This window comes from Ursus americanus, chromosome 36 (assembly GCF_024610735.1).
Source record: "Ursus americanus isolate L20-20 chromosome 36, mUrsAme1.1.p, whole genome shotgun sequence".
Lineage (NCBI taxonomy): Eukaryota > Metazoa > Chordata > Mammalia > Carnivora > Ursidae > Ursus > Ursus americanus.
Window position 1 is genome coordinate 16,296,628 of NC_142162.1, and position 27,938 is coordinate 16,324,565.

A 27,938-nucleotide genomic window follows, 5' to 3' on the forward strand; every position below is an offset into this window, starting at 1 on the left:
AATTTTAATTTAAAATAACTGCAAATGAGTCATCTAATATAAGATCCTCTTTAATGTTAAATCATCAATTTAATACTTAAAAGTTATCGGTATGGCAATTAAGTTAATTAAAATTATATTTTTCAACAACAGTGTGAACGCATAACTGCAGTCAACTTTTAATACAGCAAAACATTTCATTCTAAGCTTAAAGATTTTAATAATCGTTCATGCATTCGTTCATTCATTCACCGGATATACTGTGGTAAACAAAAGAAACAGCTGAAAAGGAATGGTGACTGGTACTAAAATTCAAATACTGCTCAACAAAAGACGGCACAACGAAAAGAAAATTAGTCGAAAGGCAGTTCCCAGTTCTGTCACTAGCAGCCATGGCTGAATCATTTAACATCTCTGGAACGCAACATCCTTATCTGTAAAACCTCAGGTTTGTAGTAAGTAATCTCTGAAGTCCTCTACAGCTCGCACGTTCTAGGACTCTATGAATCCACCGTTTCTGCCATTCTCAATCCAAGCTTAGAGTAAGCTAATTCTTACTGTGGTAATGTTTCTTCCTCTTTTTTCTCTGAGAAAAGGGCAAGCAAGGACTTTAAGATCTCTCACAGAAGCTTCCATCATCTGCTCAAGTTTGGATGTTGACAGAGAGAGGTTACACTGGAATGAGGCCGTCAGAGCAGGAGCATCAGCCTTTGTCAGACTGGCAACAAACACCACTTCTGGATCTGTGATCTTGGCCTTTAAAGTCATATTTGGTCTTACAGAGTCATCTGAAGAAAAAAAAAATAGGAACCAAAAGGGTTGTAGTAAAATATATCTCATCCCTTGAGTATATGTTGTCTATAAGTCACTAAGCTATTTCTAATATCTTGCTATAATAGATATGGCAGAATTAACAATACTAATAGTTGATTAATACTAATGATAAATGATTATTAACAAATGCTAATTGTGTGGGATAATGCAATCTGATTTCTGTCATAAGAAGATCATTTCCACTGTGACCTAGAAAGAATAATCTTGTTTTGAAGTCGTTTTTATCAGAATTAAGGTGTGTACATTATGTACACAAGTGTGTATTGGGTTATGCTGCAGGGACAAGGAGGGGAAAACAGGAGAGGGGAATATCAGGAAGAGAATAAGAGACTCTTTATATCAAAGTTGGTTTTGACTTTACCATAAAATACATAGTCAGTGTACTACAATCTATAGTATAAATACATTAAATATGTGTATGAATATAGAAGTATCATATGTGATTAATGTTTAGGAAAGGTAAATGGGAAAATAAAATTCTGACCTTGCCAATAAATGGCATTTTCAATCTTGCTGACTTATATATTAGAAAGATAAATGCCTCACCTTAGAGAATCTTAATTTAACACAGAAAATCACTGGTCTATTTGGTAATGCTGGAATAAACAATTTATTGAACAGGGAAGTGACTTCAATCTACATCAAGACCAGACATTTGCAAACACTTCACTGAGTTTAAGGGGTTTAGAGTGATGTCCAGGGGCGTCATGCTGGGTGCTCCAATACGCCCACCCTCTGTCTCTATCTGTTCAATTGTTCTTCAGTGTGCTAAAATTATTTCATATATTTTCTTTGAATAAAAGGTTGCCCTTCTATAAAACAGGCTGCCAACCAAAGACCCAGATTAGCTCCCTCAATTTTTGGATAAGTAAAGAAATGTTAATGGCAGAGTTGGAACCGGAGCATAGGTTTTCTAGCCCCTAATCCAATATATATTTCTACTCTACCTCTGTTAAAAACGTACGCTTACTAAAGTTTTTCCACAGAATATATTTAAATTGGAAAGAGCAATTTTACTTTCTTAAATTGTCCATTCATCTTTTTTCTTGTCTGTAATCTTTGTTAAAATATACGACAAGTTGTCATCTACAACAGATATATTCTGCTAACCTTTCTCCATCTTGATTTTTGCTGTGGTCGCCTGTCGTAGTGGAATCTGTGCTTCTTTCGCCATATTTTCTGGATTCTGAGACACAGCTTTGATAAAGAAATCTGCCACAGTCATCAGAAACTCCACACTGGCACATACGTATAGCTTGTCAAGAACAGCATCAATGTGACTTCCAGTTTTGCTTTGTTTGTAACTTATATCAATCATAGAACTGTTGTCACCTTGGTCATTCTTTTTATCAATCATTCTAAAAAAATATATACATTCATTATTTTATTCCTGCAAAAATAATTTAAAAGATGAAAAATTTCCTAAACATCTTAATAATCTTTCTTTCACCTTCAAGTTTTTAATCTGAATAGAAAACAGGTCAATGTTAACCAGAGTCTAATTAGCTAATAAGAAACTAAGACATAGTTTCCTAATCTCCACAGTAAGATTCATGTTATTAAGCAATTACAGAATGTTTTATAATTACAATGCAATATCAGAAAAATAAATGACTACTGAAAGGAATTTCAGCAATTAACAAAACATATTACTGTGGTCTCGCAAAATTTAAAGGACAACCTCTTTATATTATTTTACAAAATAAAACTTCTCTGAATGAATTTATCTCCAAACATTTTATATAATTTGAGTCTAAAAGTATTCAATCCAATTCAAATCAGCCCGTGTTTATCAAGTGTCTGCAATGATCATTCCCACATACCCTCACATGTGCAGGAAAAGCAGGTTACCAAATAGAGGATGGCCTTTATCATTCTTGCCTACACAAAAGTGGATAGCCACCCCAAACATGAAATGAAATGTGCAAACCAGAAAAGCTGGTTGCATGATAGCACTCTTTCCTCATTTATTCATCTCTAGGAAAAACAAGGGGCTCAGAAGTATCCAGTATGTATTCAATGGAGTCCCAGTTTAGGGAGCAGCATAGTTTTTCTCCAAAGAACATCAAGAACAAGAATATTATGTCTCATTATTTGAGAGAGGAATAAAAATATAATTAGACTATTAAAGTTACATTATTTCCCACTTTATTGAAGGCTGATATAAGTTAATGTTTTAAAACTGGGCTGATAAGGTGAAAATGCTAGGGATTCCATTTCTAGTAAAACTTCGAAAGAAATTTCAGAACACTGTTTTAAAATACATAGACAAAATAGGGGCATCTGGGTGGCTCAGTCGGTTAAGCGTCTGCCTTCAGCTCAGGTCATGATCAGGGTCCGCGGATCAAGCTCTGCATTCAGCTCCCTGCTCAGCAGAGTGTCTGTTTCTCCGTCTCTCTCTGCCCCTCACCCCACTTGAGCCTGCTTCTCCCTCTGCTCCTTACCCCACCTATGCTATCAAATAAATAAATAAATAAATCCTTAAAAAATACATATATAGACAAAATAAATAAGACAAAGATCTAAAACTTGCAGACATTAAAAAAATCCTACCTATTGGGTAAAATTTAGAAAAATATCAACAAATCAGCCCATGTGGATTTCATTATTAAAATTCTTACACTTCTTAGTTCCCACCTTAAAGACAGTACTCTGTTTTATTATTAAATGTCCCTCTAATTCCAACTTTAAAGCAATTGAATTTGATATTAGCACTGCTTATTGATGCACTTCAAACTGAAGTTTGACCAAAGACTTCTTCTGAAAATCCCAAGCCTAGCAATCCATGCCTGGTAGCAATGAAAGGTACAATGTCAACCTTACATAATGTACAGCAAGTTCAGAAGTGACAAACCTTGATGTTGCTCTCTCAATGCCTTCTCTGAGATCATCAAGGGTGCATGTCTTAAGTTTAAGGCTGACATTCATTGAGCCATCCTTAAACATCTTCCCTACAGAGGCCATAAAATGTAGTCTGAGTTCACCAAGCCGGAAACTGTCATTGTGAAATGAAAGTTTGGATTCCTGTGGCATATTTTCAAGCAAAAGAATCAATTATTTTTAAATACTATGTAATTACTTTTAACCACATTTCTTAACTCAGACAAAAGGGAAATCGATAAAACAAAATTTAAAAGTATGGGTGTTAAAACACAAGAATAAAACAGAATAATACGTGTGTTTGCGAGTGTATAGGTACATACAAAAAAAGTGTGTGCGTGCTGATATTCAACAATGGTTAATACATAAACATTTATCTCACAGTTAAATGCAAATAAAAATAATCAGGAAATATTTTTATTAATCAGTCTAATGAATAAATATTTATGGGCTCTTCTGTAAAAAAAACACTGCGATAGGAACCATGTGGTTTATAAAAAAGAACAAGGCATAGTACGTGATCTCAGTGAGCTTACACTTTAACAAATATAGAAAATAGAAACACATTACAAGAAACATCACAAGGAGATGCTGTAAGTTATAACTGATCAAAGACTAACATGTAATCATTTATTTATTCATATTTAATCCTCCCATATTCCACAAAGAATATTAAGTGATTAGGTAAAGAATACAAATAGCAAAAGCTCAAAGGGTCAAAGAGATCACTGTGGGCTGAGAAAAATTCATGAAGGTAGGAACTGAATTGAGCCTCAGAGACTGGGTGAGATCAGGTGGGCTAAGAGGAAATAGAAGACGTTCTAGGTGGGGGAGAAAACATGAGTAAACAGTACAAAGATGCTCTGAGGGCACAAGGTACAAGCTGCTTAGGCTTGAATATTCCAATTAAAGAATGGTAGGATATGTAAGTGATGAATCATTAAATTCTACTCCTGAAACCAATTTTACACTATATATTAACTAACTAGAATTTAAATAAAAACTTTTTTAAAAAAAGAATGATAGGGAATGAGGGCTGGAAATATAGGGGCCTAATCTCAAATCTCGAAATAAAGATTTAAACTTTCATGTACAGGAAAAAGGAACTCAATCTTTATTTAATCCTAACACATACCTCCAAATTCTGTAGGTAAAGTCTGTAGGCCCACACTTTAAAAAAACAACAACCCCCCTCCCCCCGCCCCCGCGCCTGGGTGGCTCAGTCCTTAAGCAACTGCCTTTGGCTTAGGTCATGATCCCGGATCCTGGATCCTGGGATCTAGCCCTACATCTGGCTTCCTGCTCAGCAGGAAGCCTGCTTCTCCCTCTCCTACTCCCCCTGCTTGTGTTCCCTCTCTGTCTGTCTCTGTCAAATAAATAATATATATTTTTAAAAAAACCCAGAAACCAAAACAAAACAACCCCCCGCAAAGAAAACAACAACAACAACCAACCAACCAATAAAAATCTCTTCAGGGAAGTAAAGAACCTCAGTTGTAATTGTTCACTATAGACAACAGCATTTATATAAGGAGTACTGGTGACATGCCATCCCTGGCACACTGGTTATAACTCTGTATCTGTCACATTGCATGCAGACAGTACACTGCAAGCAGATGAGTCAGGCATTACTGACATTATTACTGGCAAATTTGGAATGTAAGTTTTAAAAAATGTAAATAATTTAAAAACTTTTGATCTGTAATTATTAATAGAAATGACCTATGACACATCTGCTGATCACAATATACAGTTACTGATGTAAACAACTTAGAGCCACTGAGTTTGTTTTTTTTTTTAAAGATTTTATTTATTTATTCGACAGAGAGAGAGACAGCCAGCGAGAGAGGGAACACAAGCAGGGGGAGTGGGAGAGGAAGAAGCAGGCTCATAGCGGAGGAGCCTGATGTGGGGCTCGATCCCATAACGCCGGGATCACGCCCTGAGCCGAAGGCAGACGCTTAACCGCTGTGCCACCCAGGTGCCCCACACTGAATTTTTTTTAATAAGGTAAAATTCAGATAACATAATACTGAAAGATTTTTAGTAGAATGGGAAGCTGTAAATGGCTACATGAGATTCATTCAGGAAACCAAACGTGTGCCAACGTCTAGTACGGATGAAAGGATAAAGAGCAACAAACAAGGAAGCCATTGCAGTAGGGTGAACAAAGAAGTTTCAAATAAAGTAGCAGTGAGAAGTGACAGGAACCAACAAAGAAAAAAATGACAATACTCAGTGTCTAATGAATAAAGGTCAACAAAGAAAGAAGTAAAAAAAAAATACAAACATTCTAAGGCTGGGGAACCAGGAGAATGATGGTACCTTAAGTGAGACGAAGAATACATTTAACTGCTCATTTTCCATTAAGTCATTTTCTGTTCTTTTCATTAACATTAAACATTAGAAATGAAAGTACTTCAATTGCATAAATGGCAGATACTAGCTCAAGGCTCAACAGTAATAATATATGAATATTATGTAACTTTGAGGAAATAATATAAAACATAAGAGAGCTAAATAAGCAGTAACAGATATAATCAATGCAATTTATGGTTATTATCATATGATATATTTATTATGAGTACTATGACAATTGATCTAATAAAAATATTTACTGAAGATACTATCTATATAACAAAAAATAACTTTCTAAAATACCACTGGTACATTAATCACTTCAAATCATGGCAGTAGATCTTGGTTCTTCAATCCACTAATAGGTATCTTTCATACATATCTATTACATATAATATTTATTCAATAGAAACATAATTAGTGCTTATGTATCCTGGATAATCATGAATTTTAAAAGAATCCTCTGTTCCAAAGCTTATTCTCCTTAAATAGTTATTAGCTATGTCATAAAATTACACATGTAATTACTCACATATAAAATTCCTCTACTAGAGATGGATCTAAGTGGTTTCAGTGCTGCTGTTACTTGGAAAGAAGTAAAAACTTTTCTTAGCTGAGTAAAATTAGAAATACTAACAAAGTGAAGACAGAGCAAGACCAATGTATATTCTGTAGGCCAAATAGAATTTAATAGACATCTTAATTTTTTAAATAGCCAAATCAAAAAATGCCAATGTTCTAAAAGTAAATATCAAGAACTAAAGATTTTTTCTAAATAAAGACATTTACCACATACCTGGTTGATATCATTGTTATAAAGGACAATGGAAAGAGATTCAAAGTGAAAGTCAAATTGGAGAGTGACATTTTGGTCCGTAGAAAGCTTTGAGTCTGTCAAATCTTGTTCTGACGGTTCAAACATAAGTATGAAAATTAAAAAGCTTTAAGCAGGTACATTATTTTATACTTATTTAAAAAGCTAAGATAATAACTTACTATTCTAAATATGTATCATACTTTCTAGGATTCTTTAGACCATATTATGAGACAATTAATTAAAATGGCAATGATTTATTCTATATGTTTAGTACAGGGCAAAGTGACAGGAGCAGGCCATCTACATTTTTAAAAAAGCAACAAAAAGAGGGGGTGTTGTAGAGTTTCAATGCAATATTTTTTAAAAAGCCTCCCAGAGCAAGATCAAAGCATTTCACTTAAATGGTTATAAGCCGATGTCAAGAGATTATGAAATTGGAGGCACGGAAAAATAGAATACTTTGTCCTTGACCAGACAACTAGACAGCAACAGATCCTCTGCTAGCATAGTGCAGTTCTCACCATCTTTAATTACCTATATCACCCAAATCATTACCTTGACAAGAAAAGAATATAATTCAATAGCGGAGTCAAACAGAGCTCAAGTACAATACGGGGCAGGGAGCCTTTGGAATTCTGAGGTAAAAGAGATTTCAATAGTAATTTTGTCCATTCCCTCATTATTAGGCAAAAACCTTTTAGACAGTAAAATTAAGAATAGATACTGCTTTCAATCACCCTTACAAAGTCATTTTATCATCTCTTTTGGAGATTGAGTCTATTCTTTGATCATTTATAGGGACGTGCTATTACAAGATGCTAGAAGAGCAAACATTGATTGCATAACTTAAACCACATAAAGGCTTCTCCAAGTTGGAAAACACTAGAGTTTTTTTCCTTCACTTTTCCTGAAAGTAATTCACATTCCAATCTTCACTGTCTTTGCTGCTTTCATCTAAATTCACAAGTTTTCCCAAGGACCACATTAACCATATAGCCAGAACCAGATACACAAATTGACCACAGCTGAACATAATGAGATCATTAATCACATAAAGCCTGCCTGCTATTTTTATTCATCTGTAGATAGTTCCTGTCTAACCATAGCAACAGCCTGCTTATCTAGCATTTATCTGTACTGTAGTATAAACCCAATCTGGGGAGGAGATGCTGGCCTCATCAAGCTCATGTAGTACTCATTACTATCCACCTGAAACAAAAACCTTTTATGCACACTAGTCTAGTCATTTATTTTGTGATTTCAAAACACACCGGGCCCAACTATAGGAGACGCAATATTAATGGTATTATTAACTGGCACTTTTATTTATTACTTTGTGAAGTAATACTGATGATCTGAGCTATAAATGCACAGCAGTCTGGGGACATTTATTAGAAGGGCAAGGGGTACTTCATCTCTTTTCAGCCATGGAAATTTTAACCTAATATTTACAAGTCTAATAAAACATATGATGTTCACGTCAATGACTTTAAATGATGAAAAAAGAGTAAAACTATGTTTTACATAACTGTTTTGAGCAAGGACGCTTTCATTTTATAAAAATTATCTTTTAAAAATGCCTGAATTTAAAAGGCTCAGTGCTTTTAAAAGATTCCATTCTAATAATCTAGAAAATGTCCTTATGCATGTGACTATATCATTTGCTAATAAAGCCAGATAAGTAAAACTGTTTTTATACAGCTTTATGGGCCAGTCATCTGAGTAGGATACCAATATCCTTTTCTCTCTATTATTTTGGGACCTTACTATGCTGCATGCCTAATTTGCTATTTCTTAAGGTCTACCACCTCGGTGGCTCTTGAATTGAGCCAATTCACATTTTACAAGTAAAGGGCAAAGGTATCCTGCAGACAATAGGTGGCCTCTCCCATTACAGAAGAAAATGAGCATACCTCCATTCCTTGGGAGCTCCGAGGAGCCCCAGACCCTGTATCAGCCAATTTCCCACAGTATACACTACACTACTTAATCAGTTCACACCACATTATGCTGGACAACTAAAAAGACCACTAAACACAAATACGGCATTAACACTAATTTTTCTCCATGATCAAAGCAAAAATCTTCATCAGTTTGTACCTTTGAGGTGGTCGGGCCCACCCAGAACATCTTTTCTTACTCTTACAGCCTCCTGGGTAGACTGTGTAGGGCTTGGCGGTGAAGAAGCTTCTCCAAGATTTTCCAGCAAAATTTTCATTAAAACCGTTAAGTCGTCTTCACTGAGAGCAACCTAGAAAGCAACACTAAGTTGTTGTTAATATAAAGGAAGAAAAACGCAGAATATCACATTCGTGTCTTAATTTACAGTTCCTCAAATTCAATGTCCATCTGAACAAAAAAAGGGAGCTGCGGCAGTAAATACAGTAGAGGGTATTTCATCTTGTATAGTATGAGACACTCCTCGTGTGTGTAGACACATTTCTGCCTGCACCCACGGCCAAGCCCCTGCAGCCACCACTCTTTTTGCCTTGTCTGTTCCTATCTTTCTTGTATGTTCCTGGACCTGGGCTTCTCTCCCCTCTCCCTATCTCATCTCCACTCTGCCTCTCTCTCTTCTGGCCCAAAACCAGCTCCACTTCACTTCCATCCAAACTTACTATAGGAAGAGTGCTGTTCAGTTTCTACCCCCCACCAAGAAGTAAAAAGATTCTTTCCTGCAATGTAGCTCTCATTCCCTGTATATATGCATCTGGACATACCTAAGACATTTGTTCAACTCATCAAGAATAATGTGACTTAGACAATAACTAATGCATCTACAAAGAATTTTTAAAAACCAAAGCACAGAGCAGGAAAGGAATATCTTATTCATCTCCTACCTTTATAAAAGGGGATATGTGACAAAAAAGAAGAGAAAAGAGAGAGAGAAAGATAGAAAGGATGGAAGGAAGGGAGGGAGGGAGGGAGGAAGAAAGATCAAGAGCTTTTGAATCAGGCAGCTCTGTAGCAACCCTACCACTTTCAGGCTGTGCTGTCTGCCAAGTTTCTTAGACTCCTTAACTCTGGTTTCTCAATCTTTAAAAGAGAAATATGGGGTGCCTGGGTAGCTCTGTTGGTTGAGCATTCAACTCTTGATTTCTGTTCAGGTTGTGCTCTAAGAGTCCTGAGATCCAGCAAGCCCTGCATTGTTCCCCAAATTAGGCCCCTTTTGACAGAAAAACTGCCTGATTCCCAGCCTAAATGAAAATGGGGAGATATTTTAGCATCAGATAATGACCAAGGATTTCTTGTTTGCCCCCAAGCCCCAGTCCTGGGAGAACAGATGTCACTTGAACTCCCTAGAACTTCCTTGTATATTCATTCCCGAGTGTGATACCAATCAAGATATTACAACTGCCTGAAAAGGAGCTAACTTCGCCACTTCCTCTGGTTTACTGTGGTTGAAAAGAGCAACTGTATCACATACCTAGACTGACCCTTTAGTAAGTATGAAGGACAATTTGAGAGATGGCCCCACAATTGTTTAAGAACTGTCAAGCTGATCTACCCAAAACAATTTACTGATGTCACCTACCTGATATCTTTTCTTTGCTGTACTCCAGACCCAGGAAAAGTACACAGACTCATATCAATGAGGAGGTTTTCTGAGAGGCCTGGATTGCTACTACATTAGGCAGTGGAAACTGTACCCACTATGGCTATATTCTTGATTTAACAGGGGTCCTTTTAGTGAAAGTGCTGATCAGGCTTTGATGTTAAACTGATGGATTTGTTACTACTTTTCTTGTTTCTTTTGAAATACTTTCAGCATAAAGGAAAAGCAGAGGGAATATGATAATCCTCCCCATGTACCTATCATCTAGCTTTGTCAAATATTACAAGTCACTATATTTCGTTCAGATCTTGCTTCCCCATTACAGGTTTGGTTGAAGCCCCAAGTTTACTTCTATGAGACCCCATCCTCTCTATGTTCCTTTTCAGAGAAAGACACTATGCTGAATTAAAGAATTATTCTTCCCATGAATGCTTTCTTGCCACTTACCGCTATTGCATTCCCTATAAACAATATACAGCACTGTCGTCCATTGTCTTGCTTGTTGCAAAATTTGAAATAATATAGAATTGTACTATCATTTTGCAACTCAATTTTTTTCCATGTTTATGTTTAGGATATACTCATTCTGTTTCATATAGTTTTAGCTCACTCATGTTATCTGCTTTATAATGTTCGTTATATGAATATACCATTGTTTGGTCCACATTCTCCTACTGATAGACATAAAGGTTTTACTTTTGTTTTGAGCAAACCCATAACCACACAATCTTTGAAAGCAAGGGGAAAAGGTCCAATATTAGCCCTGCGATCTAATCTCTTAACAAAAAGGGAGAAGTTAAAAGAAGAGTCACATACTCTGAAAAAGAGAAGTCTTTACGACTACTCTAGACACTCTTCCCACATACTGTATCCACTCATGACTACACACAGACCTTTCATCCCTACTGCAAACTTCAATTTTAACTTCTTCCCTAGTAGGAAAGACCCTTTCTATTTTATCTAGAACTAACTCTGAAGTAATCACAGGTATTAAAAATGACTAAATTTTTGTTTATCACATACTCTGTTTAGTCACTTTCTCTCCTCCCCAGTCCCCTACTGTTTGGCTTCAATGGTTTCACATACAAGCACAAAAGAACCACAGGATTCCTATACCTCCATAGCCATCTTTGACCAGTAATCTCTCTCCCTGTGAGCCAACACATGACCTGCTAACTACACTATTATAAATATTTCTATACTCACATGCTTACCAAATATACATATTCACCTATTTAAAATGTCCACTTTTCTTTTTTTTTTTTTTAAAGATTTTATTTATTTATGTGACAAAGAGACAGCCAGCGAGAGAGGGAACACAGCAGGGGAGTGGGAGAGGAAGAAGCAGGCTCCTAGCCGAGGAGCCTGATGTGGGACTCGATCCCGAAACGCCAGGATCACTCCCTGAGCCGAAGGCAGACGCTTAACGACTGCACTACCCAGGCGCCCCAAAATGTCCACTTTTCTAATTAAAAGAGTGCTTCCATACATTAAAAATACTACCAAGCTGGGGGTGGGGGGCAGGGTGCCTGGGTGGCTCAGTCAGTTAGGTGACTAACTCTTGATTTCAGGTTAGATCATGATCTCAGGGTCATACGATTGAGCCCTGCATCAGGCTCCAAGCTCAGCATGGAGTCTGCTTGTCCCTCTCCCCGCTTGTGCTCACTCTCTCTCAAATAAATTAAAAATCTTAAAAAAAAATATTCCTAAGGTGCTTTGAATGTGCTATCTAAATATTACTTCATATTGTCTTACTATTCAACTGCCTAAAGCTTTAATAGAACTTTCCAAAATTACTCATATTTTCAGTAGACTCCAATGGGTTTTATCTCAGACTTCTTGCTGGGTTTACCAGATATGTGACTAAAGTGAAATAAAGAAGAGTGTGAGAATTAGGATGACCTCGTTTTCAGTTAAAAAGTACTCCTTTTTAATGCTTCATCACTTTTTTTTTTAAAGATTTATTTATTTATTTAAGAGAGAAAGAGCACAAGCAGGAGGGGCAGAGGGAGACAGAAACTCCAGCATACTCCACACCTGCGCCAAGTGTGGCCCCCAACACAGGCTCGATCTCACAACCCTGAGATCATGACCTGAGCCAAAACCAACAGCTGGATGCCTAACCAACTGCACCACCCAGGCGCTGCTGCTTCATCACTTCTGATGTTCGCCAGAATGGCACCGTGGTCAATGATAAAAGCCCACCCAGCAATTTTCATATACTGTATACATACACTTACCAACATAGGTTTTAGTTTTCCTTTTATCTCCATCCCTGGAATTTGCACATACCATGCTGCTGCTAAATTCCGCTGTATGGACAAAAGCATGTTGACTGGTTTTAAAATTTCAATGTCATGTTGTGGCAAGCCAGCCTGCAAAATGGTTCTGAAAGATAAACAACAATTTATTTTATATTTTTGAAATTTACATTTTAAAATAAAGACTATCATATGGTGCAACAATTTCCAGTTTTCCTAAATACTGAAGGCTGCTATCAGAATTCTTTGAAATATGCTTTTCACAAATCAAACCAAATCAGAATAAATCAAGAGCTTTCTAAAACAAAGCTTGGAGGACAAAGAAAGTCTACTTAATACTTAGTTTTGTGTTATTGGTACTTCTCCAAACTCAAAGGGAAGATCTCACCAAACCTACATGTTAAACAAACATGTTAACAGTCGTTTTGAGCATGACTGCCAACAACCATTTGTACAACGAAATGAGCATTCTTGTCATTTAACAGACCCAACACTTTCCCAGTTGGATTCAATAATCCTTTAGATACCACACTGAGAATTCCGAAATGTGACAAGGTTTGGAAATGAGAAAAAAAAAATCTTAACTTTTATTACATTTTAAGAAACCTTCTATCTACAGAAAATAGCTATATGCAAAGCAAAAAATAAATCTAAATTAAGTGCTAGTGAGTAAATCTTAATTTTATAATAGGAAACTTTTGTAAAATGGAGAAAATCACATTATAAATGTAGTAAGACAAAACAAATTATACAAGGTGCACTAGTATTATCACTGATCAAAACCCAATGGTCATGGTTTTGTAATTATAAAAAAATAAGGAAAGAGAACCACAATCACGGGAGTATTTTATCCCTAGGAAAGATTTTATAACAATTCTATTTCTAGCAGTAGTATAAAATGAACTATATATTTATACCTGGACAATTTCAACTGAGTTAGTTGAATGTTCATCTTGTCAATGACTGGAGGAAGAGAATAATGTTCCACGGGAACTAAGCTAAATCTGTTTTCAACTCTGATTAAACCCAGATCTGCTACAATAGCATTTGGCGATACTGAAGACTGAGGAATGATAATAACTGGTGCTTTCAAGTCAATATCCATCAAAAGGCGGAAACTCTTTTGAGCCAAGTCTTTCACGCTGGAAGCAGCTCTTTCTGCAGCCTGGACTGTGGCTGAGCTCAAAGCTTCTTTGGCAGTTTGGAAATTGTTGAGGAAATTCTGTTGGAAGAGACTGATAACTTAGACTTCCTTTAAAAAACAGGACTAACTTTAGAAAGCATTTACTTTAAAAAAGAAAAACGAACTAAAAGTTAAAATAAAAGAGATACTACTTATGATTGTATATATGGAGAGTGTAAGTCTAGAAAGACATACTCTGAGAATTTAACAACTGTCACCTCTCATGGTTTAGGTAGAAATCCATGACTTAATAAGCCTTGAATAATAGCCCTGCTAAGAGGCACAAACAGTTTAAAACTCTTCAGCCCATGACATTCACATGGAAATAATTAAAAGAAAATAATTTTATGGACTTGTTGATCACAATTATAATCAAAAGTTGTAAATTCCAATACTAGTCCTTCATTAAAAAAATCTTTTAGCTAAATACCTTTATGGGTATTTCATAAAACAACACTGCAAATACCTAAATTAAAACATCAAAAAAGTACTTTTAAACTATATAACTATGGAAATGTGAAAGAATGGTAACAATGATAACAAAATTCACTTGGTTATTCATCATGTAAAGGATTTCCTTCACTATAATATTCTGTTCAGCATTCGGGTGTTTATCACACAGCCCTATTAGTAAATGTTTTGACTATCTAGGTTCAAATGTATAGGCAAAAATACTTAGGTCTCAATGAGAAATAAATACATTTAAAAATATACTTACCAAAAGAGACATGAAGAATTTATGAACATAAACAATTTGGATACAACCCACTTTGAGACTAAGTTTCCCATCTACTTTAGACATATCAGCATAGGCCTTTCCTTCTGTAGCATCTGGATAAAGAGTCATTTGGAACCTAAAGACTTCATCTCCCAAAATAGAGACAGCCTAAAAGTATTAAATTAACTGGTTATTACATGAAAAGACCTATATCAAAAGAGTTGTATTATAAATAAGTTTCCTTATTAAAAAATCCTTGCTATATGAAGAAGCACCATTTATATTTAACCTTCAATAAATTGTTAAAAACATTTTACTTAACAAAACTTTTTCCTATTTCTACAAAAATTGTTTTAATCAATGGAAATACCAATCACTTAATTGGTCAGACATAACTTATAAATCACCTAGTCTATACACAATGTGAAAGCATGTAATAACCATATTCATGGCCAATCCCTAACAAACTGCCTGACACATGACAATTAATGAACATATAATGAACAAATGAACAAAGGCATCTCAAACACAAAAATCAAAACTAAATTTTTTTAAAAAGATTTTTTTTATTTGTCAGAGAGTGAGAGAGAGAGATAAAGAGAAAGCATGCACCAGCAAGATGGAGGGGGCAGAGAGAGAGGGAAAAGCAGGTTTCCTGCTGGGCAAGGAGCCTGTTACAGGACTGGATCCCAGTACCCTGGGATCATGACCTGAGCTGAAGACAGACAGACGCTTAGCCGTCTGAGCCACCCAGGCATCCCAAAGTAAATTTCAATACAGAAATTACTTTTCATTATAAAGCACTTTTTGATGTTTATTTTTTAGTTTCTATTAATCTGTACATTTTAATTTTTTGTGAAATGATTTTTTTTAAAGATTTTATTTATTTATTTATTTATTTATTTATTTATTTATTTATTTATTTGACAGAGATAGAGACAGCCAGCGAGAGAGGGAACACAAGCAGGGGGAGTGGGAGAGGAAGAAGCAGGCTCTCAGCAGAGGAGCCTGATGTGGGGCTCTATCCCAGAACGCCCAGATCACGCCCTGAGCCGAAGGCAGATGCTTAACCGCTGTGCCACCCAGGCGCCCCCAAGTGAAATGATTCTTAATTTTTTTAGGTATAATTTGCATATAATAAAATGCATTTATTTTCTAAGTATACACTTTGACAAATTTTGACAAATCTATACCACCAAAACAAGATATAGAACATCCCATCACCCCAAAAAGTGCCTTTGAGCCCCTCCCCCTTCAGCTAATCCGACCCCTCCCCCAAACCCAGATCCAAACAACCACTGATCCGCTTTCTCTTACTAAATCAGTCTTTTCTAGAGCTTCATGTAAGTGGAATCATAGGATATATTCTCTTGTGTGTCTGCCTTCTCTCATTAAGCATAATGTTGAGATTCACCCCCATTACATATATCACTGTTTTTTTTCCTTTTTATAGCTGAGTAGTATGCTACTGTTTGGATATGTCACAGCTTGTTTATCCATTCTTCTCTGGATGGACATTTGGATTGTTTCTAGTTTGGGGTTATAATTACAAACTTGTTATGAGTGTGCATGTTCAAAGATTTCCGTGGACATATGTCTTCATTTTTCTTGGGGAAATGCAGAGGACTGGAATTGCTGAGTTACGTGGTAAATATATATTGGGTTCTCTAAGAACCTCTGAAACTGTTTTCCAAAGTGATTATATAATGGTACAGAATGGTACCAGCAACAGAAGTTCCAGTTGCTCCAATCCTTGCCAATAGTTGATATTGTCAATTTTTTTAATGTAGCCATTGAAATGGGTATGTATCTCCTTGTGGCTTTAATTTGCACTTATCTGATAACTAGTGATGTCGAACATCTCTAATGTGTTAATGACCATTCATAATCTTTTTGGGTGAAGTATTTTCTAATATTTTCCCCAACTTTTCATGGGGATAATGGCATCTTATTTTGGAGTATGACTGGTTTTCCTTTTTCTTTTTTTTTTTTAATTGAAGTATAACGGACATAAAATATTGTATTTGCTTCAGTGTACAACATAGTGATTCAACATTGGTATACATTGCAAACTACTCACCAGAGTAAGTCTAGTTACCACCTGTCATCATACAAAGTTCATAACAATATTACTGACTGTATGCCCCATGCTGTACTTTACGTCCCTATGACGTATTTGTTTTATAACTGGAAGTTTGTACCTTTCGATCCCCTACACTTATTTCATCTCCCTAATACCTTCCCTTCTGACAACCACTACTCTATTTGCTATGAGTCTGAGGGGGGTTTTTTGTTTTGGTTTGGTTTTTAGTTTCTGCTTATAAGTGAAATCATACCATATTTGTCTTTCTCCGTCTGACTTATATCATTTAACATAATTCCCTCAAGTTCCACCCATATTGTCACAAATGGCAAGATTTCCTTCTTTTTTATGACTGAGTAATATTCTATTGTATATATGTACTGCATCTTTTTTATCCATTCATCTGTTGATGGACACTTAGGGTTGTTTCCATATCTGGGTTATTGTAAATAATGCCACAATAAACACAGAGGTGATGTATCTTTTCAAATTAGTATTTTTGTTTTCTTCAGACACATACTCAGAAGTGGAATTGGGGGATCATGTGAAAGTTCTATTGTTAATTTTTTGAGGCACCTCCATATTGTTTTCCATAGTGGCTGTACCAATTTACATTCTCACCATTCGGGGATGAGAGTTCCCTTTTGTCCACATCCTCACCAATACTTGTTATTTTTTGTCTATTTGATAAAAGCCATTCTGACAGATGTAAGGTGATATTTCATTGTGCCTCTGATTTGCATTTCCCTGGTGATTAGTGAGGTTCAGCATCTTTTCATGTGCCTGTTGGCAACCTGTATGTCTTCTTTGCAAAAATCCCTATTCAGACCCTTTGCTCATTTTTAACCAGATTGTTTCTTTTTGTTATTGAGTTGTATGAGTTCTTTATATATTTTGGATATTAACTGTTAGATACATGATTTGCAAAATCTTTCCCCACTTAGTAGGCTGCCTTTTTGATACGTTGATGGTTTCCTTTGCTATACAGCTTTTCAGTGTCATGTAGTCACTTAAAAATTTTTTTGCTTTTGTTGCTCTTGCCTTTGGAGTCAGATCTAAGAAAACATCTTAGCTAAGAACAATTTAAGGGACCTTGCCATGTATGTTTTCTTCTGGGAGTATTAGATTCAGGTCTTATATTCAAGTCTTTCATCCATTTTGAATTAAATTTGTAATATGGTATAAAGACAGTGGTCCAGTTTCATGCTTTTATATGTAGCTGTGCCATTTTATTGACAATTACATTCTTTTGCATGTAGCTCTTCAACACATTTACTAAAAACACTGCCCTTTCCCCACTGTATATTCCTGCATCCTTTGTTGAAAATTAATTGACCATATGTACATGGGTCTATTTTTGGGCTTTCTAGTCTGTTCTATTGATCTATGTGTCTGTTTTAATGCCAAGACCATACTGTTTTGACTACCATAGCTTTGTAGAATAGTTTGAAATCAGAAAGCATGAGATCTCTGGCTTTGTTCCTTCTGAAGATCATTTTGGTTGTTTGGGGGTCTTTCATGTTTTCATACAAATTTTAGAATTGTTCTAGTTCTGTGAAAGATGCCACTGGAATTCTGATATGAATTGCACATAGTCTGTAGAATCCTTTAGTGTGGACAACTTAACAATATAAATTATTTCAATACATGAGCATGAAATATGTTTCTACTTACCTGGGTCTTCTTCAATTTCTTTCAACGTTTTACAGTTTTTGGTGTACAGGTCTTTTACCTACTTGGTTGAATTTAGTCCTAGGTATTTTTTTCTAAGGTATTTCATTCTTTATGTTACACCTGTAAATGGGATTGTTTTCTTAAATTCTCTGATAGTTCATTATTACTATATAGAAATGCAACAGGTTTTTGTATGTTTATTTTGTATCCTGCAACTTTACTGAATTCATTATTAGCTCTAACAGCTTTTTGATGGAGTCTCACTTTCCTTGTGGTTTGATGACTTTCTTCAGTGTTTTATTTACATTCCTTTCTTATTCTCTTTTGTGCATTTACTGTAAGTTTTGCTGGGTGGTTACCTTGAAGTTCACATAAAACGTCCTATGTGGATAACAGCCTGTTTTGGTTGACAGAAACTTAAACTTGAATACATTCCAAAACTCCATATTTTTACTGTCCCCCCTCCCATTTTTTATTTTCAAGTCACATTTTATACCTTTTTATCCTTTGTATCCATAAACTAATTATTGTAACCATAGCTATTTTTACTACTTTTGTCTGTTAACTTTCATTCTAGCTTTAATAAGTGGTTAATCCACCCTTTACTATATATTTACCTTTTCCAGTAAGATTTTCATTTTCATATGCTGTCTTGTTATTAATAAGTGCCATTTCTTTTCAGCTCAAAGGAGTCCCTTTAACATTCCTGTAAGCCCAGTTAATCGTTACAAGTTCTTTGGCTTTTGTTTGTCTGAAAAATTCCTTATCTCTCCTTCTATTCTGAATGATAACCTTGCCAGGTAGACAATTCTTAGTTGAAAGTTTTTTCCTTTCAGTTCTTTGAATTTGTCATGCCATCTTCTGGCTTGGCAAAGTTTCTGCTGAAAATCTGCTGGCTGCCTTATGCGGTTTTCCTTGTATGATAACAAGTTCTTTTTCTCTTGCAGCTTTTAAGATTCTCTTTAATTTCTGACAATTTAATTAAAATGTGTCTTGGTGTTACATTCTTTAGAATCTTCTTATTTGGAACTTTCTGGGATATTCCCTTTCCCAGGTTAGGGAAGTTTTCAGCCATTATTTCTTCAAATAGATTTTCTATCCCTTTCTCTCTTCTCCTTTGGGGATTCCTATAAGGCGGATATTATTCTACTTCACGTTGTCTCATTGGTCCCTTAAGTTATCATCTTTTTTTTTTCTCTGTGTGGGTAAATTCCATCGTTTTGTCTTCCAGCTCACTGATCTGTTCTGCTTCACCCAGTCTGCTGCTGAGCCCCTCTGGTATATTTTTTAATTCAGTTATTGTACTCTTAGGCTCTATGACTTCCATTTGGTACTTTCATATATTTTATATCTTTTTGTTGAAGGTCCCATTCTATTCATCCCTTCTTCTCCTGAGTTTGGTAAGCATCACTATGACCATTACTTTGAACTCTTTATCAGGCAAATTACTTATCTCCAGTTCATTAAGGGTTTTTTTGAGGTTTGCCTTTGTCTTCATTTGGACATATTCTTCTGCCTCCTCATTTTGCCTGATTCTCTGTGTTTGTTTCTATGTATTAGGTGAAAGAGCTACCTTTCCCACTGAAGGAGTGGCCTTGAAGAGGACATGACCAGTTGGGCCCAGAAGCACAATCCCACGTGGACAACAGAGCCAGGCACTCCAGGGGCATCTCCTCTGTATGCAGTGGATGCCTGCAAGCTATAGCAGCAAGAGTACGTCTTTGCCTCTCCCACCCAACTCAATGTGGCCCTTTTATCTTCTGTTGTGAAGGTGCTGTTTATCTAGTTCTCAAGACTTTTTCAGAGAAAATTATCCCATTTGTAGCTGTAGAATTGTTATGGCTGTAGGGGAGGTGAGTTGAAGATCTTCCTACCCTGTCATCTTGAACAGACTTCTTTTCCTAAAACCTATTTTTTAATTACCTTTTTGTGAATGGAGAGCAAATCAACATTTGTAATTACTATATCCTTAAGTCTGGCAAACATGTCGGTCTGCTTTGGCTTCACAGAAATAGAGGCATCCATTCCTATGGGAAATATAACATTTACAAACTTTTTACCCAATCCAAGTGAACCAATTCAGTAGTATTTAGTCAAGTTAAAAAATACACTACCAAGATAGAGAACAAATAAAATTACTATTACACATATTAGAGGTATCAACTTCTATGTATGAGATGTCTAATAAAGGTTACAAGATCTTTAAGTGCTACAGGTATTTCATACATAAAAGTGGAAATTTTAAAGACAAAAGAAACTGAATTTCAAAGAGAATTAGTGGCAGGTCTCCAAACAAATATCCTGTGCATTGGCAAGATCACAAGTGGTCACAGAGGAAGACACACACTATTTCTTAAACAGCCATCTCACAAGCATTTATTATGAAAACTAATGCTCTGATAATTGAGCAAAAATGAATATAATTTGATGAATAAATAGTCATTCTACAATAAACTCTATCTAAAATATAATCTTTCTCTCCAAAAAAATTTTGGTTATTCTCATAATTTCTAAAGGATAATGATTTCTAAAATAGCTCCTCAGTAAAAGAGAATGCCTATAGCTAAGAACCAGTAATAAGCTCAACCTAATACCATGCCACCCATGAAATACTTAGTAATATTTGTTGAACAGTACTTATTTTTTAATTTTTCTCAAGTGCTTATTATTTACCAATCACTTTTCTAAATACATGTAAATGTGTACATAATCCTACAAATAATTATCATAACTATCACAACAATCCCATGAATAATTATTACAACTACCTCCATAGGGAACTAAGATATAGAAAGGTTTATTAATTTTCTCAAGGTCAGCTAGTAGGTGTTAGAGCCAACACAAGAACCCATGGTATAATATGAACCTATCTTTTTATCAAGCTGATGATGAGTAACACAAAATTTATTTTAGGTACTACTAGTCTGATGCTATACATGTACAAAAGACAAGGGAAATAAACATAGTAATATTTTCTTTATTTAGTGAGCTGTTGTGGTATTAATTTCTCAGTTTAAACTAAGGTCATATTATTCTGAAAATACAAAAGGAACATAAGCGATTAAGCCTTAGATTTATTCTAAAATTTGAAAAATACATAAGAAATGTTTCATGTCAGCTGTGAATCATAACAAATTCACGTCTCACATTTCAAAGTACATCTTTGAAAAGTTTGTGCAAGTCTTCAATATAAGTAAACAAAATGATGACTCATAAGAAATCTGCCATATACAAGCTCACTCTTCCTGGAGGTCTATGTAAAGAAACAGAAATACCTACACCAAGGAATATCATTACTTACCACGTATTCTAATATCTGCAATGTTACACTTCCGATCACAGACAAAGATATTAAATGCATTTAATTCAGCTATGACTTTTAAATCAAAAACATCATCTTGAGAAATACTGCCGGATACTGAAAAATAATAGAAACCTTGTGATTAGCAAAGTGCAAAGATGATATAACACACTTAATAATGTAAAATTCACAAAAAGTACATTATGAACTAAGAAGAATCAAAAAGGTTTCCATTAAGATAACATATAATTATTATGGATTTTGACTCAATTTTCGAATGCCAATCAGAAACTAGCATTTCCCCTCCAACTTAAGAATAAAGGCAACCTTTAATAGTACCCTGAAAGTTCAATTTGCTACATGGAAACTTTCCTATAGTTTTTCTTCTGGGAAAAAACATTTAGGTCTATGAGACTTAAACATAAAGGGCTAAGATTAAAAAATACAAAAAAACTTACAGTGTGTGTGTGTGTATAAGAATCATAATCAAATAGATTTTCTTAATCTACTTTGGTCCAAGTATTAACTGATAAATTTAGAATATATTTTTCTAGAGATGTGTCTTGCCTGAGGGAAACAGAACTTTTCCTATAATACTGTACAAGAACAGGATATCAGTCCTTAATCACCAAGGTGATAACAGGGATTTTTTTTTTTCCCTTAAGATGGAAATCAAACCATAAAAACTATAATGAAACCATTAATATCAACTACATAGCATAACTGGAAGACCATTTCCTTGGATTAATAATTTTTGTAGTTTATTGTGAACTTAAACACTGCTCTTTCATTTATTCAACTGTGTGTGTACATGTATGTATTTATGTATGTTATATAAAGAAGCATTTCCACAGATATTAATATAGCAAGTACATTAAAGACAACAAAAAACTCTTTAACTCTAGTTTATAGCAAAAGTATTGCTCTGATCCCTGGTTAAAAAAAATCTGATCCTTAGATCTAATATTACTAAGAGTTCTATGCTTTAAAGATGTCAATAATACAGATGTCACTCAAACAGGTAATGGTCTGAAAATTAAACTGCTAGATGTTAGATATTCATATCATGTAATATGAAAGAAAAATAATTTAAATGACATTTGGCTTAAAAACAGGTGCATGTTCACTCAGATTGACTTCATATCTAATTCAAAGCACAAGCCATTTGCTTGCGGAACATCCCATATCTGTGTGTGATTTAAACTCAGTTTGGATAGAAACCAAAGTGAGTCTGTCTCTTCCATTATCTTCTTCCTTTTGTGCCCTGCAAAGCATTTAAAATTGTTGAGCACCAGGTAGGTTTACGTGACTGACAGAAATGGGCTTTTGTACTATGCCTGATTGTATTCATATTTTAATTCCTTCCGTTCTCACTTGCACTGAAGTGAAGGCTGCAGAGACATCAATGCAATGTACGTACAACTTTATTTTCCATAAAAGATAGACAGTGAAATCAAATACAAATACATGATTAATATTAAACATTTATTTTAAATCCCTCACAAAATTATCCTACTGCAGGGAAAAATTTGCTTTCTTTTGAAACGAACTTAATCTGTCAGAGTAACTGTAATATTAAGGTGATAAATATTTGTCTTAGCTTGAAAATATAAGTAATCATAGGATTATTAAAACTTCAGACAGAAAGTACTAAACCATGACTCAAAAGTTAATACCAGCTTTGACAACGATACTTCTGGACTCCCCCACAAGTGGTTTCAGCTCAGATTCCTTCTCAGAAGAGGAAGGTTCAGAGGATGGAACAGCAGATGATAAAAAATCCATGAAGGACAGTAAAGCTTCCAAATGAAGTACTAAGTCTAAGGATGAAAATGAAACCTAAGAAAATGAACAATTAGAAAGACAGATTTCAGATATGGTGACATTTTTATGTTAAGCTTCAACATATACAAATAAGTATATGGTGAAGAATAGTTCATCTAAGATCAATTAAAGTACTTTTTTTTTTAAGAAAAAAAAAAAGAACTCATTCTTACAATGTTAATCTCAACCAGACATTAAACCAACACTCTGCCCCCTCTCATGCCCAACTCTAATTCTGACCTTAATTGGTGGGTTTTAAGGAAAGATAAGGGATGTATTAGCAGGACTTAGGTCAATCACATATCAGATGGGTCCAAGACAGACTATACAAGCTCAAATGTATTGTAAGCAATATCTGTACTGAGCCATGCTTTTAGCTTCATCCTTAATTTTATTCTCAACCTAAAGCTGATACATAATTCAAATGTTTAATACTTCTATCAACACTAGGCCAAATAACCATGCATAAAATTCCCTTAAAAAGTATATTATTTGTTGGTGAGAATGAGGAGAAAGAGGATGGCTATAAAGCTAGATTTAATCATTAATATAACATTGCCTTATAGTGAATTAGAAAATATTTACCTTCAGTTTCTGTTTGGTATTATCATAAATGGTTTTAAATTCTGGTCCATCACTGTCTGCCTAGAAATAGTGGAAGATTAAACCACTGGGTTGAAAACACTAAGAATTCACACACTGAAAAGAAATATATATATACACTCACATACATAAATACATATACATGTGCATACATATATATGCATATATATATATATATATATGTTCTCTACTTTTCAAAGTATGCTATGAAAACACTATAAACCTATTTCTTAACAGCGAAGAGGCACGTGCCAAAAAAACTGAAGCATTTCTCACATCCTACAGAAGCAAAAACTCAAATTCCTTATCCTACTTAGGAGTAAATGCTAAAAGTAGGGAAAAATGCTAGCATATCGAGATTATAACAAATTTGCTTTGGATTACCAAAGAACTTTGTACACACTCACTTATTCAACAATATAAGGGTAATTCAAAAGGTTATTATTGGATGCTTGCATACTTTACTACAATCAATGAGCTTAGAATGAAAATTTGGGGGGGTTATTTAAATATTAAATATGGGAGAATTATATAACTTCATATATTCCAATATTAAAGAATCCCAGAAGGAAACCAGGTACCTTTGTCAGTGACATTTTCAGCAGGGGCTCGTCAGTTACATTAGAAGAGTTAATAATGTGAAGCGCCTCTCCTGCAGAGTCTAAAAATAAAAAACACAGGGTAGCTCTAGTAAGTCCTTCAAACATTTCAAATGTATTTTAAAACGGAATTTTACTCTACATTAGTCACACCTCAATAAAAGTGGCTTTAAAAAAAAAAGAAACTCCATTAAAAAAAATTGGAAAAAAAAAACAAATAACCCAGCACCAGTCAATTATAACTTTTGTAACATCTGTACTACTGGTATTATCATTTGAATAAATCAGAAAGAATATATTGAAGAACAAAGCTATAAAATACATGAACTAGGGATTTTTCTCAATATGTTCACTTTACTAAAAGTTACCCCATAGAGTTGCTACAAACTTTAAACATCCATAGCAACTTTAAAAGTTGGCCTAATGCATATTAGAAAGTGGATTTGAATATATTCTACTTCATGCTAAATATAGATATATATTTTTTGATATAGTCTTACTTTATGGTAACTCATAGACAAAAAATTTTTAAAAATCAAATTCCTTTTTATCAAGGTAATAAATTTAACTAAATAATTATGGTGACATTAATAAATGTGCTTACTACTGACAAAAACGGACGGACCATTGCCTCTAACATGAATAATTTACACAGACTATACTTCACACTTACCAGTGAACTCAAAGCATCGCATACTAATTTTTTTTAGATAAGCTTTAGCAGTCAGGTCATAGGGTTTAACTTTAGCTTTCATTCCAAGCTGCAGGACGTTTAGTTCATGTAAAGGCCTTCCTTTCTTTTCTGCTTTTTTCATCAAAGTAATCACAACCTAGAAAAGGCCCAGTATTACCACAAACAATTCCACTTATATATAATGAAGGTAAGTCAACAATTTCATAACCATCCAGAGTGATATAATAAAAAAATTCACACGATGTAAAGGTGCATACTACTATTTGTGCCTGAAAAATGGCCTAGTGTTATATACTTTGGAAGGTACATTTCTTTGAATTATTTTTTAAAGATTTCATGTATTTATTTGAGAGAGAGAGAGAGAGCACAAGCAGGGGGAGTAGGATAGGGAGAGGCAGGCTCCCCGCAGAGCAGGTCCGTTTCCTTGTTCAGACTTGTGAAACACTGTCACTTTATTCAAGTGATTGTCAAGATGAAATTTAAAAAAAACAAAGTAGTTCTGCCTAATTCCCAGGAGTTCTAGTCTGATGGACAGCCTTTCAACTGGAAGTCTATATGATAAACGGTCAACTTCTATACTAATCCTAAGGCAAGATTTCTCAAGCTTGACACCACTGACATTTTGGGCTGGATAATTTTTTGTAGTGAGGGAGCAGACCTGTGCACTGTAGGATGTTTAGTGGTAACACTGGCCTCTAACACTAGTTGTTGGCAGCTCCCTCTCCCCTACTTCCCGTGTGCTCAGGGCATAGTATTTATTATGAATGATATTAAAAACCAATTATGGGTTTTCTATGCACATATGTTAATGAAGCCCATTTACAAATAGAATGATTCATCTATCAATGTTTCAATTATTAAAGCTTATGTATCTTTAATAACTCTAGTATTAACCAGAAAAACAGTAAAGTTTTAAGATGAAAGAAATTACTTCCAAAGCATATATTTCAGATAAGAAAAGTAGAACCCATTTATTCTAAAGTTTATTATTAATTTTTAACTCAGAATAAGAACATAACCTCTACCATTAATGACGAAGGGATTTTGCAGGAAGTTCTTGCAAGTCCTTTTATCTATGATATTTTGTCATATACTCATACCTTAACCCTGCCTCAGCCCCTTTCCTGATCCCCTTTTCTTAGACTCTACTTACTCTTCCTTAAAAGCTCATCTCAAATGTCACTTCCTCCTGAAAATCTTCCCTGACACTCTCAGCCTGCTTAGATGCCCCCTGCTTACTTTCACAGCCACAAGCTCCTCAGGCACATTTTTAATGGGAGCACTTAAAAATTTTTATTGTTTGTTTTCTTGTTAGAGTTCAGAGTCTCTGCCTTTTAACTCTGTATCCTCAGCACTTAGCACAAGCAATGAATATTAATGTGTGAATACAGAAGAGGAAAATCCATTTAAGTTTTCCTCAAAGATCTGCAAACGGAAAGCAGATAGTGGTAATATAACATTTAAAAAATGTAGATATACCGTGTTTTATTCTATCACGGGTTTCTAAAATTTGCAAAGGATTTCTCTGTCACTACTTCCCTTTCCTGACTTCCTTATAGAAATTCAAAGCAAGCCACATTCCAAGTGCCCTAAAATCATTTGAAAAGCAGGACATGCTACCATGTTCTCTATGAAATATTGGATACCCCAATATAACTCATCTTTCATAAACTCTCAAATTTACCACAAACTGTACTGCTACATACAAATTATAAATAGCCTACTTAAAGATTTTTTTCATCCACATCAATAATCTACAAGTTTTAGTAGAGGTAATTCCAAATATCTATTATTTATTTACTTAACAGAAACAGATGAAAATTACGTACCTCTTTGATTTCAAATTTCAGCAGCACATTAATGATGTCTACAGATCTCATTTCTTCCACTCCAGCTATTACAGTACCTTGGGAAGCATGTACATCTTGTTTTGCTGTAAAGGCTTCAAGTGGCCCTTTAATTTCACCTAAACATGTTTAAAAGAAATTCTTTCACTTCTATCCACACATTTTTTTCCACAAATACTCACTGAGGACATGTATGAGTACTCTGGACCTGTGTAAGCACTGAAAATCCACAAATCAGTAATACATAGCTCCAGCCCCTTAGAATACTTACAGTTTAGAAGAGACATATATATTTAAAATACAAACAAACAAAAGAAGCAGGCTATGCCTGGTCACATTAAGTAGACAAATGTTAACAGACTATAGAAAATTGCAGAAACTATAGAACATGAAATTGTTATGGGGAGGTCACGAAAAGTTTCATAAAGGAGTTATCATTCAGGTAGAGCTTCAGGACCTCCTCATACAGAGAAGACATCCAAGAATAAGAGATTGTGGAAAATTGTAGATAGCACATCATGATAGGTTTTGGAAACAGAGTTTGATATGATTAAATCATGAGGAGAACAACAACAGTTAAGGCTAGAAAAGAAAAAAAAAAATGGGAGGGATGGTTACCACCTCTTATACCATAGAAAAAAGTAAAAGCAGAGTTATATGAAACTGATATTGTTGTGCTAAAATTCACATCCTCGGAAATGCAATAAAATTGCTTTCTAAACTGTAA

General features: G+C 34.8%; 1 protein-coding gene across 4 annotated transcripts in view; it reads right to left on the reverse strand.

Annotated features, from left to right (window-relative positions):
• Positions 1–27,938, reverse strand: part of VPS13C (vacuolar protein sorting 13 homolog C) — a 218,369-nt gene that overhangs the window by 57,468 nt on the left and 132,963 nt on the right. For all 4 annotated transcript variants that reach the window (XR_006782128.2, XM_087859292.1, XM_045810443.2 and 1 more), the window contains 15 exons: positions 27,194–27,330; positions 25,344–25,500; positions 24,653–24,732; positions 24,054–24,113; positions 23,321–23,483; positions 21,645–21,761; positions 20,267–20,370; positions 14,587–14,754; positions 13,603–13,907; positions 12,665–12,812; positions 8,969–9,119; positions 6,848–6,957; positions 3,668–3,837; positions 1,924–2,171; positions 538–767 (listed from right to left, as the gene is read on the reverse strand). Coding sequence is in view for 3 of the 4 variants with exons in the window: in XM_087859292.1 (XP_087715418.1) it covers positions 538–767; positions 1,924–2,171; positions 3,668–3,837; positions 6,848–6,957; positions 8,969–9,119; positions 12,665–12,812; positions 13,603–13,907; positions 14,587–14,754; positions 20,267–20,370; positions 21,645–21,761; positions 23,321–23,483; positions 24,054–24,113; positions 24,653–24,732; positions 25,344–25,500; positions 27,194–27,330 (2,348 nt within the window). In the remaining variant the exon portion in view is untranslated. The remainder of the gene's footprint in view (positions 1–537; positions 768–1,923; positions 2,172–3,667; positions 3,838–6,847; positions 6,958–8,968; positions 9,120–12,664; positions 12,813–13,602; positions 13,908–14,586; positions 14,755–20,266; positions 20,371–21,644; positions 21,762–23,320; positions 23,484–24,053; positions 24,114–24,652; positions 24,733–25,343; positions 25,501–27,193; positions 27,331–27,938) is intronic.